The 19,932-nt window shown below is 47.5% G+C and overlaps 1 protein-coding gene across 1 annotated transcript; it reads right to left on the bottom strand.

The window, feature by feature from the left end:
• Positions 1-10,633: 10,633 nt before the first annotated feature.
• On the bottom strand, positions 10,634-18,583 carry LOC144170673 (uncharacterized). The gene is made up of 3 exons (XM_077700608.1): positions 17,866-18,583; positions 16,421-16,628; positions 10,634-12,162 (listed from the first exon to the last, which is right to left on the bottom strand). The coding sequence occupies exons 1-3, from the start codon at positions 18,346-18,348 to the stop codon at positions 11,780-11,782; spliced, it is 1,074 nt and encodes a 357-aa protein (XP_077556734.1). The 5' UTR covers positions 18,349-18,583; the 3' UTR covers positions 10,634-11,779.
• Positions 18,584-19,932: the final 1,349 nt, after the last annotated feature.

Genomic DNA, 19,932 nt, shown 5'->3' with positions numbered 1-19,932 from the left:
CGAATCACTGCTCTGCACTTCCGACAGACAGAGAGAGAGAGAGAGAGAGAGAGAGAGAGAGAGAGAGAGAGAGAGAGAGAGAGAGAGAGAGAGAATGCATTTAATGGCAAAAGCGAGGTTAGCCGAGCCATAGCGCTTAACATGCTACGCCATATGAATGAACAAAAACATGAGTGTCTGTGAACTAAAATAAATAAATAAATAAATAAATAAATAAATAAATAAATAAATAAATAAATAAATGAATGAATGAATGAAACTTTATTGGCGCAAGGATGGCGACTCGGCCTATGTGGGGGCGGGTGGGGAGGGTGGTGTCAGTTCGGGAAAACTACATTCTCAGATGAACGCCAGTAGCGAGAGCGAAGTCCCACAAGGAGGCAAACACCTGCTTGGCTGTGGCTGCGGGTGGGTAGAGCCAGTCCGTCAAACACGTAATGCTGCTGTGTTTGCAAGACGTGCGCTCTGCGTGCAGACCCGGACACGTCCAAAGGAGATGTTCAATGGTCGGTGTGGCTCCTAAAGAGCACGTGACGCACGTGGGTGGTGTCATGGCCGGCGGAGGTGAATTGCTTGCCGTAGCGCCGGGGAGAACGGGTGGCCGCCCTTTTTTTGGTATGTAAGAACGCCACTTGAAAAGGATGTCCTCTGTAAGCGCCGCCCTAGCACGAGCCTTGTGGATCAGAACCTGAAGGCCACGTGGCAGTCCTGTAGGTAGCGGGTAGTCATTGGCAGGGATGTGGCTGCGGAGTCGAGCTCTAGCACATCGCTGGTGGGTGGCACGGGCTTCAAAGGGGTCCAAGTTGGGGTCGTGATGAGGCAAAACTGGGTGGGAGCGGGTGGAAAGAACATCGCTCGCCAGGGCGCGCGCGGCCTCTTTGGTGGAGTTAACGCAGTGCCCTGGCACCCAGTCTACCCGAATTTGTAGTCCTGTTGTACAATGTAGCCTTCGGGCAAGCATCTTGATGGACGCACAGATAGAATTCTGATAAGGCAGCCGGCGCAATGCGCGGAATGCCTCCTGGCTGGCTGTGAAGATAGTTGCATGAGGCTGGTTGGTAGGCCAGTGAGAAATTTGAAGTTGTCGGACAGCCAGTAATATCGCTTCGAGTTGGAGGTGGGTGGACGATGGCGCTGTTAGATATTGTTGTTGACAGGCGGCTTGAAATGTCGAGTGAATGGCCGCTAATCCGGCAGTATTCGTGGTGGGGTCCCAAGTGGCGTCGGTATAAACAGCGCTATGTGGAAACCGCTCGGTCATTTCAGATGTGCGTCTGTGTTTGTTGGAGTGGCGAAGCGTAGGACCGGTGACTGGGAGTGGCTTTGGGTTAACGACGATGAAGTCGTCCCATGGTGGAAGCGGCAAAGGGATGGGATGTTGTGGTGCCGCGCATTGTGGCAGTAGCGCGAGTAGCGCACGGCCGGCGAGAGTGGATGCTCGTCGGAAGTCGTGGCCTTCCTGGCGGGTGCGGATGATTTCTGTGAGAGGGGGGAGTTGAGCGTGCTTGTAGAGCTCCTCGAGTTTGGCATGTTTGGGAAGGCCAGTGATGACTCGAAGGCTCTCCCGATGTAGCACCTCCAGCTGCTGCAACTGAGCCTTAGTGAAGTCGAAGCATACTGCCCCATATGTCACTTTAGTCGTGAGGACAGCCTGGGTCAACAGTTTGAGTGTCTCCGTTGTAGCCCCTCCTAACCGGTTGCTTATGCGTTTGATTATGTGAAGCTGTTGGTGCCATGTTTTCTTGATTTGTTCAAGCCACACACTGCAGCCCCCATCCTCAGGGACAGGGATACCAAGAACTTTAACCCACTTTTCGGGGGACGGCTTAAGGAGCGATCGTACAAACTGAAAAGTGTAGGCGTCCTTCTCTTGCTGTGTGCCACCAAACACCACGTATGTGCTTTTGTCAGGTGAAGGCTGCATCCCAGTGTGTTGGAGGGCGTCGGCGAGAGTGTCAAGTGCAGTTTGAATTTGTACCTGCACTTGCTGTTGGGTCAGGTCGGTCTTACGGGGGTCAATCCAAATAGTAATGTCGTCGGCATATGTAGTACTTTGAATGTTGGGAATTTGTCGGAGTTGCCTGGCAATTTTTGACATGACGAGATTGAATAGAGTCGGAGATAAAATAGCGCCCTGCGGTACACCTCGGTGGTTGAGGAAGATGTGGGGATGCTCTTTACCCGTATGTATTTCAAACGTTCTGTTGCAGAGAAAGTTCTTGACAAAATTGGTGAGTCTGTGACCGATGTTAAGTTCTCCCATAATCGAAATGATGTAGGCGTGGGAAACTGTGTCGAATGCTTTCTTGAGGTCTCAACTTGAAAAAGGCGCTTAAAAAATACACAACACGAGCACGAAGAAGGACGGGACGGATGCGCGTCCCGTCCTTCTTCGTGCTCGTGTTGTGTATTTTTTAAGCGCCTTTTTCAAGTTGAGACATGCACCAACTAGCCCAACAACGTACTTTACTGAAGTTTCTTGAGGTCAATAGTAACAAGGACTCCTGGAGCTGTGTTAACATTCTTTCTCCATTTTTTCTCTATCATTGGTCGTAATAAGAGCAGGCTGTCATGAGTGGTCAGACCGGGTCGGAAAAAATAAATAAATAAATAAATAAATAAATAAAAATAAAAAACGAGGTGTTGCGCACGCGTGTTCAACCGCATTTACAGTTTGGAAAGCACATACACAGAGTTTGGAAGTTAAGTTGGTCACAGCACTTGTTCCAAGCCAGTACTACGCAAGAACACCAACAGAGCTTTGGTAGCCCGTAGAGCCTGGCGTGGGTCCAACCAAGGGCCCAAAACTGCCCTTAGCTCAAGCCCTGCTTGGTGTGGCATACACAAAGATGTTAGGAGAGTCTGCCTTGGCACTGTGAAATTTGGATAGGTACAGGTGACAAGTTTGATGTCTTCTGTTACATGGCAGGTTGGAGAGAGTGGTGAAGAGTCGCGCTAAATTTTGCAGAGGAAATAGGGAGTTTTAGAATAGGGGGCCCCAACGCTCTGGGGCCCCCAAGCGTCTTGGGGCCTCGTACTGCGCATGCGCAGAACCCAAGCCGCCCTTGGGGTTTTGCGTTTGCGTTTAGCGCGCACGCTATTTTGCTGAAATAGCGGGCGCCCCAAAGCTGGCCCCAAGAGGAGCTTGCGTCGCTCTCGCAGGCAGCGAGACTTCGCGTGATCGACAAAAATGGCCGACCCCAAAGGGCAAGCTACCCGAGCGAGGTTCACCGTCGAGGATGACATAAATTTATTAAAGGAAATTTGCGCAGAAAATCCATTTAAGGACTCAAAAGCGTGGCTGGTAATCGCCAAAAACATCGAAGTCGGCACAAAAAGGATCTTCACTGTGCGGGCCATCCGCGATCGTTGCGACCTGCTGCTCGCACAGTTCGTGCATGAAGATCGCACAAACTTAAAAAAGTAAGTGCTGCTTTCGTTTGCCAATTCTACCACTTGCGTTTGTTGACAGAAAGCGTGGCATTTGCTTCATTGCCTGTCACCTGCCGCCTACAGAAGTTCAGGAGTTCGTGCGCTACGTTACAGGTCCGGTACTGAAGAGCAGTATGACGAAAAGCACCACCTACTGCAAGATACGCTTGATCTGGCAAAGGAGTTCGGCTACCAGATTAAGCGGTCGGCGGTGCGAAAAATAACCGTCGCCCGCTCGCACCAGCGCTCCGACACTGCGGCAGAGCGGACCGCGGCATCTACTGCACGAGACACCGCGGCGGCCGCTGCTGTGAGCAGGAGCTCCGCCGACAGCCTCACGCAGCCGGAAAATCGGGAGTGTAAGTGACCGCCACGAGCATGTTTCTTTGATTTTTGAATGCTATTTTTGAAATCAAGAAAACAACCGCGTGCCCATTGATTGCAAGTGTAGGCGCCGACGCCCGTGTCATCACGGGGGCGCCGAGTGAAAAAAATAAGTGGTGTCTGGTGCCGAGAAAATTTTGTGCCGGGTACAAATACGGAAGCATTTGGTAAAAAAAAAAAAAAAGTGGTCCGGTTTTTAAGGAAGTTTTATCTTGAGAACTGGCGCTGAAAAGACCGACCAAGAAAAAAAACACAGGGTAATGCGCTCCTGTTTGTGGTCTGGTGCACAGAAACACAGACCATCAAACCTTTACCCTGCGGTTATTTTGTGGTGGTAAATCTGCCTGTCGTCATCGATTTTTTTTTTTTGGCTCCGTTTTTCGTGAAAAACTTTCGTTTTGTTGCCCTATCATTGGTTCCTACTTGACAACATTCAGCAACCCTGTCAAACAACTACAACATTTCTTACTATGCTATAACATTTTTTTGTAGAAGAACTGCGTTTTTGTCATGAACGGTAAAATATACACTACGCCCACAAATGACAGTCACCCGCAAACCTCAGATATATATATATATATATATATATATATATACAGATGTTTCTTAGTGCAATTGTTGAAGTTACCAGCACCTTCCCCGCCAAACGAGGCTGGCTGGGCTTCATAGTTGGCTTCGATCAGAGAAAATTACGCTTCAAAAATAGTTCCTTTCGCACAATATGCACTGCCCAATAGTTTTGTCGTGAATTGGGCTTTTGCAACAGATAACATTTGCTGTGAAATATATTGTCACGGGTGGACAATGCCCCATGGCGCCATGGCCAGGCATCGAAGACGAGGAAAAGGCTGGCAAGCAGCCTGCATAGGCTGTCACGGCTGCTTGTAAATATTGTAAATAGATCATCCATAATCATTCATGGTTCGAGTATTGCCACTGTGTAACAATATTTTCAAATACAGGCGAACCTCATTAATTCAAACTCACTTATTTTGAACTTGTGGTTTATTCGAACTGATGCTGCGGTCCTACCAAAGTTATGTGTATTTCAATTGCTTTCGTTAAGTCGAACTTGTTTTATTTTAACAAATTTTTGGGCCCCTTTGAGTTTGAATTAACGAGGTTCGACTCTACTTCCCCAGCTGTAACAGCGTTGCTCGGAGCGGTGCCCCAAAAGTGTGCAGTAACATTTTGCAGAGTTGTTGCTCATCGTACACTGTGGTAAAAATGTACTCTTAAATTATTACTGGGGCGCAATGAGTCCAGCAGTTTCTTTTTTCATGTCATGTGGTTGACTGTGCTTTTGGTATTGTTGATAGAACGTACAAGCTGCATTGAAAAACATTTTTGTCGGATGCACGTAAAAAACTGCCGATTTTCTACCATTTAAATCGTTGCTATATTATTATACTTTGTGTTTAAAATATTTGCAACTTTTTTGCATTACGCAAAATGTTTTCCAGGGCTGCATGGTATATCGCCTGGCGTCGCAGACGTACTTCAGTATGTTTATGAAGACAATGCCAGATACCACGACGACATCCCGGAAGACACACGGAGCAGTGGTGAGGAGGGCCCCAGTGATGACCTGCAAGGCACCACCATCCGAGGCCCCAGCTCCAGTCATGGCCGAGGTGCCAGTGGCAGCCAAGTGCTAAGTGTTCGGGAACTGTTGAGCTTCCCCCCGCAACAAACGAGCCAAAGCACCGACCGCCCCACCAGTGCCAGCCAAGTCCCAAGTGCGCGGGAAACTTCAAGCTTCCCCCCGCAACCGACCAGCCAGAGCACCGGCCCCAACAGGGAAGCTCCACAAGGAAGACGGGGCAAGTTGATAATTCTTTTCTGCTTCGGAACACTTGTACGCACTTACTCGTTGAAAATGCAAATTCGGCAGGGCTTGCAGAACTAGCGATTGCATTAAAAATGTAATGCACATTCATTTTGCGGCAGTAACAATGGTTGGGTGAAACAAAGGAAGTTGAAAAAGTAAACTTAGACTAAGTACACTAAGTACACTGACTACATGCACAGCATTCTGGTGACAGGCTGTCATGCTTTCACAGTTTGCACGTTTACCAGACACTCTCCCTGATATCGCTTGATCACACACTTCTCTGCTGTGGTAGTTACGTCACAATACCTGGAAGCGATTGCAGAGAAGGCCCTTGCAGATCAGGGGCATTTTATCTAGCGATAAGACAGTTATTTTTAAATCAAGCAACAAAAAAGTTTGTTTCTCATTTTCCAACAGGGTGATAGAAAGGGCTGTATCTTCACGCGCTGATATTTCCACGTGCCTTGACAGAACTACCACAGACAATGGCACGCTCCAGCACTTTTCTTTAGGGAGTGTGTCCACTAAATGTATTTCAGAGTGTGTCAGCCTTTCACCAGAGTGCTCTGCAGGAACAGAGCGGCACGATCTCCTGTGTTTATTGTCGTAAAGCTTTCGACTGTACACTAACTAGGCCAGTACAGTGAAATGAAAAGTCGACTAAATAAGACATACATAAAAACAAGTCCACGGGGGAGAATGGACAAGGCCCAAAGCCCGCCTCGACATGTAACAAGGACAAGTGCTCACACAAAGTCAGTTGACAAAACCAAGTGGAAAAGCAAAGGAAACTGTGAAGGGGAACAAAGTTGGTGGCACCTCACTTTAGTTGTTATGCCACCAAGCTACACACTGCTGTGAGGTGTGTGGGATATTAAGCTTAACTGCAAACACGTAAATTTTTTTCCTCCCATCACTATAACCTTAAATGCGGTCCCATTTTACCTTCATTAAAATACAGCCACAGCACTTATGAACTCAACTTTAAACCTCAATACGTGCCACTCTGAATTTTAATAAAAGGCTGTTACAAAGAATTGTTTGGAGAACAAGTGTAATGATCTCGTGTTTCTTTTTTTGGTACTTTGTAGGCGTTAGCAGGCCCAGAGAACCGGAGAACAATCTCCAATTCTTTCAAAGAAGACTTACCCATGAGAATGGATGGCGCGACCAAGAAAACTCAAGGGAGCTTCGGCGCCTCGCCTTAGAAGAAAAGCGCCTGGATTTTGAGTGGGCCTCACTAGAGCAGCGAAAAGCTGAATGGAAGGCTGCATGTGAAGAACGAGAAGAGGAGCGGCGGCTACGGATGGAGGAGGTGGCCGAGCTCCGGAGGGAGAGAAAGCAGGAGCAAGAGGAGAGGGCAGAAGAACGGCGGTTATTGCTGGCGCAGCAAGAAGCCCTCCTCCAGCAGCGGGCGGAGGAACACCGCATGTTTATGGCTCAGCAGGAGGCACTTTTAAATGTCATTCGAGCACTCGCCATGAAAAAGTAATTGCCTCTGGCTAATCCATTCTTTACCTCTGAATTTTCCAAGTTAGTCCCTCCATCATATTATTGACCTTCTCCGTCTTCTAGACCCGTCTTTTGTTATCCACTCTGTTACCCTGTTAGTCCACTCTGTTACCCTTCATCTCACTACACAGCCAGCCTCAGTTAATTTCTTTCCTTTTACTTACTTATTTTTTCATGTATGATATCTACTTCTGCTTGTTCCCTGATCCAGGAAGGTCGTTTCCTGTCCATAAGTGTTGCTTCTGTAATTCTTCGTTTCACGGCTCATTGAGCCAACCTTATTTTGCTTTCCTGTTGTTTAGTGAGGTGGTAAGTTTCCTCTCCATATGTCATCACCAGCAGCATGTTTTCATTGTATATTCTTCTTTTAAGTGAAAGAGGTAGCTGCTTTTATTTGTGAATGAGTGCAGGGTGCACCCCAGCCCATCTCCCCCTCCTATCAGAAATGATTTGATTTGATTGTAGGGTTTAACGCGCCGACGCAATGCAGGCGATGAGGCGCGCCGTAGTGGAGGGCTCCGGATTAATTTTGACCACCTGGGGATCTTCACCGCGCACCGAAATCTCGTTCACACGAGCGTTTTTGCTTTTCGCCTCCATCAGAAAAGCGGCCGCCGCGGCCGGGAATCGAACCCGCGACCTCGTGCTCAGCAGCGCAACGCCTTAGCCACTGAGCCACCGCGGCGGGTTCCTCTCAGAAATGCAAGATTATGTCCTCGTCACGTTCTGCTTTTCCTCTTTTCATGCCCTTGGCAGCCTTTTCTACTTGTTTAGTTACTACAGTGGAGCCCGCTTATAACGAACCTGAGCGTCACGCGGCCTCCATTCGTTATGTCCCGAAGTTCGTAGTAAATGGACCCGTGTAAAAAAAAGTAAAGAAAAAGAAATCAGAAGTCAAAAGAGAATGTATTTTTTTCGCAAAGAAGTCCATGATGGCTGCTTGTTTCTGCGGGGCAGACTTGATGAGGGCGGTCTCCAGTTTATTTAGAGCAACCGCGTGATCTTTGCCGGGGCCCTTGGCGTAAACAAGTTGTTTAAGCTCCTCTATGTAGCCCATTACAACCGGCGCACTCTAGGCGCAGGCTCAGAAGTTTCTTCATCATCCACGTCAGATTCCTTCGCATCGCTCTTGCCCCGCCCCGGCTGCACTTTCGAAGTGGTAGTAGGTGGCAGGAAAAGCAGGGTCACTGCCGTCGGGGAAGTTTGCACGTGGAGCGCAGAGCAGTTACCAATTACGAGCAGCACGTGCATGCCTTGTTTCTGCATGTCACGGTCGAACTCGCTCAGCCACTCCACGAATAAATCTCACGTCATCTACGCCTCAGCGTTAGGCCTGTAGTGCACAGGCACATAGCTCCTAAAGCAATGTGGCTCGTTCGATTTTAAGATGATGAAGGGCATGCGCCGGTCGCTGCCATCCATGTTAGTGCACAGAAATAGTGGGACGTGCACTTTGCTATGCTTCCTGCCAGTGCATGTGTCGCTTTTCATAGCATGCATTTTATCGGGAAACATCTGGCAAAATAACACCGTTCAATTTGCGTTATATACGTCACACTTCGCATAGCTTGAAATAACTTCTCCATTTTTTTCAAGCCACGCTGCAGCATCTTGGTCACTTGCAGACGCCGCCTTGCCGACAATCAACTTAAACAATGCCGTGCCGCACATTGAACCGATGTAGCCACCCATTGCCTGGGCAAAATTCGAAGTCTCTGGCTTTGCGTAGCATCATTGGGCCACTTAATGGAATGTCGCAAGCCCGTGCGTCGATGAACCACTTCAGTAGCATGTCGCCGGCAGAGCTGGGAAGAGGCTGTCGTTTCAACCCACATCGCGGTGCGGTCATTCGCTGTAACCGATCGGCAGGGCTCAAAGTCGTTCAATGTACATGGGATTTCATGTCATTGAAATAACGTATATTTTGACCGTCACACAGGTTTTGTTCGTTATGAGAGAAAGTTCGTTTTAAGTGGGGCTGTTATATGCGGGCTCGACTGTAGTTGGACATTACAAGCTAAGCTCATTCCCTCAGTTTCCCCTGGTCTAACGTCGCTGGCATACAGGCTGGTGTTGAAATGTTCGGCTACTTTTATTGCCTTGTCCATGTTGTGTGTAATGTTGCCCTTCTTGTCTCTGAGTGCATACATTGTCTTCCTCTTAGCTGTTTTCAAACTTCCCCCTAGTTCCAGTGTTTCCTGGATCACTGCCATGTTGTACGCACGAATGTCATTTGCTAAACTTGTAGTAATCAGCTTTGTCAGCTCTGCTGATTGAAGTTGATTCACCGTACTTGACACCTTTATGATCTTACGTTTCACAAGTAGTTCCTTCGTTTTCCAAGTTAGCTTTTTAGTTTGTTTCCTACATGCTGTTCCCCCACACCTGCTTAATCTGTGATTGTCATTTCTGGGTTGTCGTTTAGCCTATCTTACACTATCCTTGTTGTCCTCTTTGAGAAGTGCAAATTTGTTTGAAAGGTTTCGTGTGTCCTGGCACTGAGTGATTGCATGTTGGGTTTCTTACTTTTCAAGATTTTCCTTCTTTCTTTTTGAGATTCACCCTTACCTGCCACTACCAAATGATGAGGGAAATAAATATATGTAAGCTTTATAACCACTTGTGTGTGATGTGTATTTTAAACCGCTTTGCTGGGCAACCACTTTCGCAGAGTGGAATGGTTCCTAATTCTCAAGCTTTTAGAAAGCGAACAAGTTTGCAGCCTTTAAAAAAAAGGGGGGGGGGGGAAACAGTTATGCTTAAGACATGAAGGTAGCAAAGCTGTATGCAACTTTCATGACCACAACAATTTAAGTCCACTATCGTAGCCAATTTACTTCTTCGCTGCTGCTGCAACGGTCTTTACTCCATCATCACTATACGCATGAGCTTCCTTCACTTTTTTGGAAGTGATGATCACTAGACAGTGTGTGCATACACTGTTTTTTTTTTTTCCATCTAATCTTGGTCAACAATTTTTTTTCCATCTAATCTTGGTCAATCTTGGCTCTAAAAGCCATTTTACAGGCCGCTTGAATAGGTGTTCTTAGTTTACCCTGCAGCGCCAAGGCATTAACCAGGGAAAATTCAAAAGACAATGCAAACAGCAAAAACGTAAATGTACAGTCAGCTGCTTTGTCACTACTGCAAGCCCAGCAAATGGAAAAAGTTGGGTATAACAGCCAATCCATGGCAATGCCTGTTATGAGAATTGTAGTTGCCTTCAGAACATCTCCAGCCACTGCTCACGTACTAGCCATAACGGTTGCACTCTTCTCAATTCCGGTTTTACAATTTCCAATTTATAATGGCCAATTGGACCAGCACACCCATACTGTGGCTGTCATTTCTGTATCTTGCAGTCTATGGTTTTTAAAAGATCAGATTTTAAGTGCTGCTGGCCTTGAGGGGAGGGGGATGGGGACAATCAAAAGCACCAATGGCAATGAAAATGCAATTCATGGTAACAGTTTATTAATTACGAAAACATACAGGTAGCAGCAAACAACAAAAGGAATTGACAACGTGAAACAAAATGGTTAAAAGTTAATCTGATATCCAAAACGTATCGGTGGCAGTAAACAAACTATAAAAAAAAGAAGAAACAAGAAAAAACAAACAGTTAAATTTAAAGGAAACGGGTTCCTTGACAATAGCATCTGTCAATCCTTTGCACTCTTCAATCAATCAATAAGTTTGTTTGACATACACAAACATACAGATGTCAAGAGCACGGACAAAAAGCCTTGCATTCCAAAAGTGGGCGCAACTATTTTACTTCGGGGGGGTGGACCTTCAAGCACCGTGGAGCGCGCACATCGACCGAAAAGGAGCAGATGTAAACAGCAAACAGACAGAAAGAAGGCGCCTAAATCTGGTTCCCAACTGGTGTCTCAAACCACCACCTCCTCCTCAAGCTGGGCCCCAGAAGAGTGTCTGCACAAACAACGTCCCACCTTCAACATGACCAATACTTCTGGCATACATTGTGCCCCATTGCTAACCCCACCTCTGCGCAACTGGGCTCAGGTAGCTGCAAACCAGGGATCGTCCACAAATAAGACATCAACTTGGTCTGCACCCTGTAATTTGAGACAACGCAAAACACTTTCGCCACTTTTGCGTGTTCTTTTGCTCCAAGAAACTGACTGTCTTTCGGTTCACCTCACACACTACAATGTGTATGCATGTCCAACGATACTTACTTAGAATAGGGAGACATGGTAAACACAATCACCCAACGCCAGGGGCCAAGCTGTGGTGCTCATGGACAGATGTTTACAGCGACAAAAAGCCAACAAAAGCAACTTGACGGGGTCTGCGCCACTTAATGTACAAGTCACGCAAAATTATAAATACAAATTGTAGTGCAGGCCGCGCATGCATGAATATTGCATTTATACATTAAAAATCAAATAGCAATCAGCACCACCACCTTATCTAAGGGCATACAACAACGCACATCTGCTCAAGAGTACACATCTACTCGCAGCCTGCACGGAAAAAATATACGCAGTGTCTAGAGTGTCATCCAATGACACTCTAGCTGATCGCTGCAGGCATGGCTAGAGTGCCGTGTCATACTACTCTGGATGTCTAAACATGCAGCACGGTAGGTTAGTGCAAATATTCATGCAATGATGGTGGCCGCAGGCCGAAGAACATGCCTACTTGGCTGCCATAGATACACGTGTGGCAATTCGTGAGAATTGTAGCCACCCTGTACATTTGTGGCACATTCTGTAGCAGAAGTTTTTGATTTTTTTTGAAGTCAAGGAAGGCAAACAGATTTACTGTCTTCCCAAAACCCCATTCAACTGCCTGGCGCACGGTGCTCATGGTGCTGTTAAAGTTCTGCTGCTGTGGGCTCAGGGATGAGCCTGCATATGGCCGCATCAGCAGTGGCCGCAACGGGTACGCAGGGTCGCCATATATCGTGTATGTTGTCCCTTGCACCAGCCGTTGCAGCTTTTCGTACAGCCCACTTTCCCTCAGCATACCTGCGAAAAATGCAGACAATGAGATAGCGTGTTAGTGCACTCAACTCCCTTCTGGAAAACAACTTTGTTCAGTCGCACAAGCAAGGCTGCTCAGACAACCATGCATGTACAGGATTGCGCAGAAGTAAACGGAGCACGCAAGCGGTGGCCAAACTGCATTGCTGCACCGCGTATGGGTGCCGACGGGAACCAAGGAGCGCCGGTCTAAAAGTGCGTTCGCACTGCACTTGCCGCCCTATCTGATATGTTTAATTACCGCTCTGCTGGCATGCCATATTGGGCGTAATGGTCTTCCAAAGGCTTCACTGCGCTATAGTGGGGCGCACCTTGCAAACACGGTATTGCTATGCTAAAAATGAAAATTCTGTAATCATACTATATCCGTAAATGGCCATGCTTCACTGCGGAACGGGCAATGTGGAAAAGCCAGCTTACAAAAACCAAGCTTACACTGATTTTTCGTTAGTTGGCTTCACCTTTAGGACAGATGCGTTGCTAGAAGGCATTTCTGCAGGGGCAATAAAAGCCTCCCTAAAATATGGATGTCCTAGTACCTTTTTTTATTTTTATAAGGTTTATCTATTTGTCTATACTGGGAACTGGTTTTTTCCGTGGCAGGAAAACCTGCTCCGGAAGGAGTGTGAGGCGATACCACACCCAACTATAGTAAACTGTAGGTTCTTGACTGAACGATTAATTTAAATTTTCAATACATGAAAATAATTTGCATGTTTTGAAACAAAAATCACACGAAAATGGTTTACTTTAATAATTTACGTGAAAGTAATTTACATGCTACAAAGCACCTTCCACCCTAATGGTGTCATGAATTCTGCGGGGAAATGAGGCGTACCTATGAGGCGTACCTCACCATGCCCTGACTTCCCATTCCGCCTTTACAGCCAGCCACAAATAGTCGGCGGTCGTCGTGGTGAGGTAGAAAATTTATTTCGTTTCCCCAAAAATGCTCTCTATGGGGTGCAAGTCGGCCCCATTCAGAGGCTACTCTCATACAGCCGGACATCGCGCTCTTCCAGTAACCGCTAAACAGCTTTGAAAGTGCGGAAGGGGCTTCGATCTTGTTGTGAGATGTAGCACCCCTCTTTGAAGGGCCCGTTCACGGCATTTGGGGATGAGCTCATTCTCGATGACTTGGCAGGATGTGGGTGGGTTGAAAAGGCGTGGAAGCCTAATTAGGGGGCCAAGGCAGTTCCTCGTTACGGTTCCCCACACATTCACGGAACACCGACTGCTGCTGAAAACCTGGGACACATGCTCGATCTAAGAATTGTCGGAGCAGCTGATTTTCATACATTTTTGTATAGTTTTGATAAAACAGAAATGACAGCCCTTTTCAGTAACCAAACTCCCTCCATGAAAATTTCTGCCGCCGATTTTTCCGCACCCCTAAAATGGGGAATCCGAGATATATTCAGCTTCGCTGTAAAAAAGATGAAATCTCATTGCAATTTGGAGGGAAAGAATGCTGCCAATGGTCTATAAATTGGATAGTCTAAATTTTGTGAGTGGCAATTTGGTCCTCAATGATGATGATGTTTGGAGTTTAATGGCGCAAGGCCAACTAAGGGCAAAAAGCGCCAAACAATAATTTGGTCCTCAATGCAAATCTATTGGCTGCATGATGAAGCTCCTATTGCATGACCTCATAAGAGCAGCTACTCGACTGTCGGCTACGCAAGAAGCTAGCACGTTCCAGGGACATGGAACGGCAGTACGCAGTCATTCACATCCACACCCACTCGAAGGGGCAAACATATCAAACGGGCCCCCAAAAGGGCAGAGAACACTTGCGCATTGTGTGCTTCCAACTGATTCTGGGAGGAGAAAGGAGCTAAAACAGCACCACACGTGCATAAAGGAGTTGCACTACACCCTCCTCCACATTTGCAGCCAAGGCATGTGAAGCTATCACCCAAAACTGGCTTCAAAGTGGTGCGCTCAAGTCCCTTTATATTGAATGATTGGGTCGTAAATCATTTATAAGACCGCATGCTAAGCCGCTGAAGCACCACCCACACAAGACGATGTCATAGAGATGGGACTCATACAGGCGGCAAAGATTGCGATACGCAAGGAAGGCGGACGGTGACAAGCAAGGGCACCTACAAAAGCTGGCCTCTGCTTGTAGGTGATGTGAGTGTTCATAAACCTCATCGGGATGTCACGAACTTGTGGCGGTGTGAAAAAATAATCATCAAAAATGACAAAAACAAAAGAAATATATACCGAACCCCTAAAACTACACATAATAAATTAGGAAAATAAAGCCCCTAAGATTAGTTATGAGAACGCAATGTTAAGCTTTATCATGTGGCCGTACCTAAATATCCGAAGCAAAGTTATCCAGAACCATTAAGACTTGGGACGTTGTCCATTTCTGTTCACGCACCCTCAGAAATACTGCCCTAATTGAAACAACTATCGCTCTGCTACAGAGTCGGGCAAGGAGTTTTTAACAGCGGAGCTGCTCTACGTCTGGGCTTTACGGCAGTCGGGTGTAACGTCGCATCACGCTCCTTCTGAGGCAAGTTTTTCTACCCCCCCCCCCCCCAAAAAAAAACATCCCAGTGAGGATAAAACAAAATCATAAAAGTGGTCCAACGGCCTTCATATTTTTCATCAGAAGACGGCTTATGTTTTCCCTAAAGTGAGTCTGCTAACAGTGCATTTGCGCGTAGAGGTGAAGCCGACTTTCAAAAGATCGGTGTAATCTTGGTTTTTGTAGGCTGGCTTTCCCACACTGAGTGTTTCGCCGGGAAGCATGGTTACCTATTTGTGAAGGTGAGAGAGAGAAATCCCTTTATTTTACGAGCAAGTTGGCTTAGGAACACGTGGCTGCGGTGGCTAGGGCGGCGGCTCGGTCAACCACAGGTAGCTGCACCCCCGCTTCCGAGTGGCCCAACAAGTCCTACCACTGCTCACTGCTGCAGATGGCTAGGTGGTGGAGGGGGGGCGGCGGCGTGAGACTTGCGAGGACAGGCCACATGGTGTGAGAGAAGGCGTCAAGGCAGTCACAGAGAAAGTTAGGGGAAGGGAACTGAGAGGAATGGACCTTGTGAGGGAAGGTACGACTGGCGCAGGAATTGGTCTGTGTGGGAAGGTACAACTGGTGCAGGAATTAGTCTGGAGGGATCGCCATAGGCGCTCCTAAGCGTTGGGGAGGGATGTGTGGTCAAGGTGGATAGCGACGGCGGCAGAAACAGTGATGCTGTGTGACTTCTTCACATGAGAGAAGTCTATTGCGGGCCGACCGAGAACCGTGGTGGGGAGCAGGAACAACCCCAGCACGGCTAGTATGTTCTCGTGCTGCTTTGTTGCCCGCCTCAGGTTAGTATGATTACAGAAAACGGCTCCAAATTTGGTGTTATTGAGTCAGTAGTGAAGTTGTAAAACGAAAAGTAAATGCCGTCTGCTGGCAATACATGGCCATCCACGGAGGGAGTTGGGTTACAGGAAATGGCTGTAAATGTTGCTTTACCGGAACTATCGCGAAATAAATTATATGACAATGAGCCACGAGATGACTAACATTATGCCCCACAGCTCCACTGGCCATCCTTCATATAGTAGAAGGGCATTGAATTTTTTTAACCGTGCGTGTCGAAACATCGGCTAATTAGTATTTTCTTTACCTTGCCATTGACATAACAGCGCCAAAGGCGTCAAATTCAAAGCTGTAGAAGATTCTCGTGAAAAATAGCAACGTAGGGTGCTCTCCCAGCCCCCTGCTTCGAGAAAGCGGTTGGTCCTGCTTTTGGCCGAAAGTATGGACGGCCTGTAACAAGCCATAGGCAGCTGGTTCGCAGTCACTGGCAGCCAGCGTGCCCGCAAGCCGCCACTCGTGTCTTTTTCATTTAAAATAAGAAATTGGGACAAATGAAAGATTTGTCTTTGTAAGGTTCTCTTCGTTACTTTCATTCTTGGACAATACGGTCACTTTACACATCTCACCTTCGGGGCATGCTGTCCTCGAGACACTGAATTCGGAGCTTTGCTCGGTTGCTGGCTGGTTAAAGGTCTCTGCTTCAGATTACGCAAAGATGGCTGTAGAATGAGCTGGTCGAAAACATGGCAATGTGTTCATATTTCTTAGTAGCTGAAAATCGCATTATTGTCTACAAAGGTTAAACTTTGTGCTCATGCCCCGATACCACAAGTGCCCTTTACCAAGCACTACAAGTGTCCTTTGCCTTCGCAGCTATTGTGGTCTACACCCGACGACAATAGCTACACTCACCAGCATCATGCCTGTGCCCTGGGTAAGGCCCATCCAGTTCGCACACTATGCCATTAGCACACATGATGGCCTGGTACTTGACTGCATGGACCCTTTTGTGCCCCGAGAAGTAGATCCTCTGCTCCACGGATGGCCGGCAGATGGGCCTTGCAGTGCCATCCACAAAGCCCCAGCAGTTTGTCAATGCAGCTCCTCTGTTGTGCACAGCCTGCAGTGAAGAAAGTCTTAATTAAACACGCAATGCGAGGAAAGCTTGTAACCGTACTAGCACGCACAAAAAGAAAAAAAAAATGCCAGGTCGGCTGCTTAACACAGGAGGATCTCATAGTAGTTCTTTAGCACTAAAAAGGAGCAATTGCTCTGTTCATACATGTTCCCTATTTGACTTGTCTTAATGTAGTCTTTATTGTTCTGAAATTGAAGAAAGCTTTCAAAAGGTGGACCTCACTGCATCGCTGCTTGCTATGAGCCACCTTTTTGAAGTGTCATAGCATAGACTACAATGCAGTGCACGGAATGTAATTGGCAGGAATGTGATCCTCGGCTCCCTTATTTAAAGAAGTGTCATGCCGGACGGACCCCGGGTTTCTGTGTTGGTACTGACTACAGTGACGAGGCCCGTCGCTTTAAAATCTGCACTACAGTAACGGGCCCCCTCATCTGTTCATGCACTACACGTGTTTTGCCAGTCAGTCGTTCGCACGAGCTGCCTGGCGCATGCGCTGCCTGGCGCTTGTTTATGGAAAGGCTGTGTCTAGCGTTCCGTCCAGAAGGAACGGCAGCTGTCACTAAATTTCCGTCCAGAGGAAACACAACTCGCTTTGAGAGCAGTCTCTCTTGATTTTTACCCAACCGGCCAAACCGCTACCGCTCACTGACTAGCCAGAATCACTGTTAATTATTAATCACTGGTAATAATTACAGGAGATCGGGCGTAACTGGCGATGGCTACGTCGGCCTTGGCTCCAGTGAGCGGGAGCGGTTCGGCCGCTTCAGTAAAAAACCAAGACCGACTGCTCTAACCGTGTGAATGGTTTTGCTGTTACAAAACGCTAACCACGCAGCCACCCACCCACCCACCCACCCACCCACACACACACACGCGCACGCACGCACGCGCACGCGCGCACGCACGCACGCACGCACGCAAAAAAAATACCACGGTGCGAGAATCGAACCACGGACTGCAACGTCCGTAGTCAGCGGCAGAACCACAACACAAAATCACAGAACGAGAAGCGGCGGCTAATCGGCTGGTTTTGATTTTGTTATATTGAGAGGGCCCCGTCACTGTAGTGAATCTTTTAAAGTGACGGGGCCCCGTCACTGTAGCGCAGATTTTAAAGCGATGGGCCCCGTCACTGTAGTCAGTACCTTCTGTATTTCATAACTTGGCGAGTGCAATACACCACGCTGAAGAGTAACGTAAGCAAGCATGTACTAACCTCGGCCAACTCCGGGAGGTCGTCCACGGTAAGCCACTGATGGGAGTTGAGGTCTCCCAACAGGTGGCCAAACGTGGTCTCGACGTGGTTGAACAGATGGTTCACCACACTGGACATGGACGACGAATGACGACCGAACATCGGCTCTAAGTCCCACCACCTGTTGGGGTATGCCAGTCGCCGTAGACCCATCAGGAGTGCCTCCTGGCCCGAAACTTTCACACCTTGGCTGCTTCGGATTACATCCGGCACTCTCAGTTCCCCCTTGAGCAAGTCGAGGTGCTGCTTCTCGAAGCGGAACATCCTCCGGAACTCCTCTTCATCGAAGCTGTTGACGTCCAGCAGGCCGCCGCTCGATTTGTACTGGCGTGGCTTTGGCTCCCGGTAGCCGAGAAAAAGGTCTTCCAAGTCCGCCCAACTCAAATCTAAATACAAAAGCTGGTCACAAAGGACGCTGGCACGGGTTGGCCTCAACTTAGGCATCGTTCAACGATGAGGAGCACTACAGGAGCACAACACTACAACGATCAGGAACACTACAAACAACACTGAATAAGAAAAAAAGCTAAAACAAACGGTGAAATTATGCACACCGTTGAAAGTTATGTACAGAGAAAAGAAAAGAAAACACAAGAGAAAAGACAACTGTGAGAAGTGGCGCACAGAAATGAGTACACTGTAGCCCAGTCGAAGTAACTAGCCGCAGTACTGACATTGGATTGTATTGACTTCATTATGCTGACGCTCCAATATTTTGAAAAGAAAAAAAAATATTTTAACTATACTTGCTGCATTATTAGTTGCATTGAAGGCAAAATATAGTACACCCACTAAAGTATTTGAAAATTTTGTAATTTACGCCTTCCGAAAGCTTTGCTCGTTTGCCGCAACAGCGCTGCGAGTGAAACACGCAAAGCGGCCGGGGAAAACGCTATACTAAAACTGGTCGCGGGCAAGCGTGTTGCGTTTGGGTTCCCCTAACTTCTTGGGGGCCCCAAACGCAAGGGCCCCCTATTCTAAAACTCCCTAATGCCGTGTGTACGCCACGTTTAGACGTAGGCGATGCAATACCGCTTCCTCCCGCTTGCTGAGCCCAGGAGGCATCTTGAAGCTGCATCTAGGTTAAAAATTAATCGGCGCTAAAACAGGGACGAGAGGAACACGTAACTCACAACACGGTGTACGTGTTCCTCTCGTCCCTGTTTTAGCGCCGATTAATTTTTAGCAGTATGTACCAACTCGCCCACATCAAGCTTTTGTTACTGCATCTAGGGTCAATGATATGCAAAGGCGTGTACTGACGTTTCTTGTCGGTCAAAATGCACCGCTGTGTTCTCCAGGCAATCGAATGTGCAAGGCGTGCCGCATCTTTTCCTGTAAAAAGAACGGGCAGCGGGGGAACAGACAGTTTGTGGGCCGATGAGGCTGCAGTATCAGCTGCAACATTTCCGGCGACTCCGCAGTGAGCAGAAAGCCATTGCAGTTCGATGCTATGCCGCTGTTGTGTTGCTTGGAGGGGCAGATGATGTATCTCCCATGCCATCTGATCTTTCGGTAGTGATTTTAAGTATACTAGAGCGGCCCGGGTATCAGTGAAAAAAGCCCATTGAGTGGGTGGCTGCTTTAAGATGTAGTGAAAAGCAGCCCGCAGCCCAGCGAGCTCGGTAGCCATCGTTGACGTCTTGTGGCTAAGTTGGGCGCAAATGGTGGTTCGCGACGAGGGAATCCAAATCCAAAACTTCCGACAGCTTTCACATTGAGTGAAAGGGCTTTAATTTTTTTGGACGAACGTCGATTATTAGTTCAATTTAGTGGCACAGGTACGCAAGATTCTGTATGGTCGTGTCACCATTGTATCAAGGTACCGGAAGCCTGGAAAGCAAGTGGCTGGAAGGTTTTGGTACTAATCGACTCATATTATGTTTCCGTATAACATGAGTGTTTCCGTTTAGCATTTATACATAAACCCTAGTTCAGGAACAAACCAACAATCATGGCACCTAGATCTTCACCGTGTATCATTTTTCTAAATTGACATTAGCTCTGCACAATAGAATTGGCACAAAT

Source organism: Haemaphysalis longicornis, unplaced genomic scaffold, assembly GCF_048455015.1.
Source record: "Haemaphysalis longicornis isolate Haplotype H1 unplaced genomic scaffold, Haemaphysalis longicornis Haplotype H1 scaffold_2, whole genome shotgun sequence".
Classification (NCBI taxonomy): domain Eukaryota; kingdom Metazoa; phylum Arthropoda; class Arachnida; order Ixodida; family Ixodidae; genus Haemaphysalis; species Haemaphysalis longicornis.
The sequence above is the reverse complement of the archived record's forward strand: the minus strand, read 5'-3'. Positions and strand labels throughout refer to the sequence as shown.

Coding starts and splice junctions, on each gene's coding strand:
- LOC144170673 (XM_077700608.1), bottom strand. CDS start 18,348: ATGCCTAAGTTGAGGCCAACCCGTGCCAGCGTCCTTTGTGACCAGCTT. Junction 16,629..17,865: donor ACCTCCCGGAGTTGGCCGAG/GTTAGTACATGC, acceptor TCTTCACTGCAG/GCTGTGCACAACAGAGGAGC. Junction 12,163..16,420: donor AGGGCACAGGCATGATGCTG/GTGAGTGTAGCT, acceptor CATTTTTCGCAG/GTATGCTGAGGGAAAGTGGG.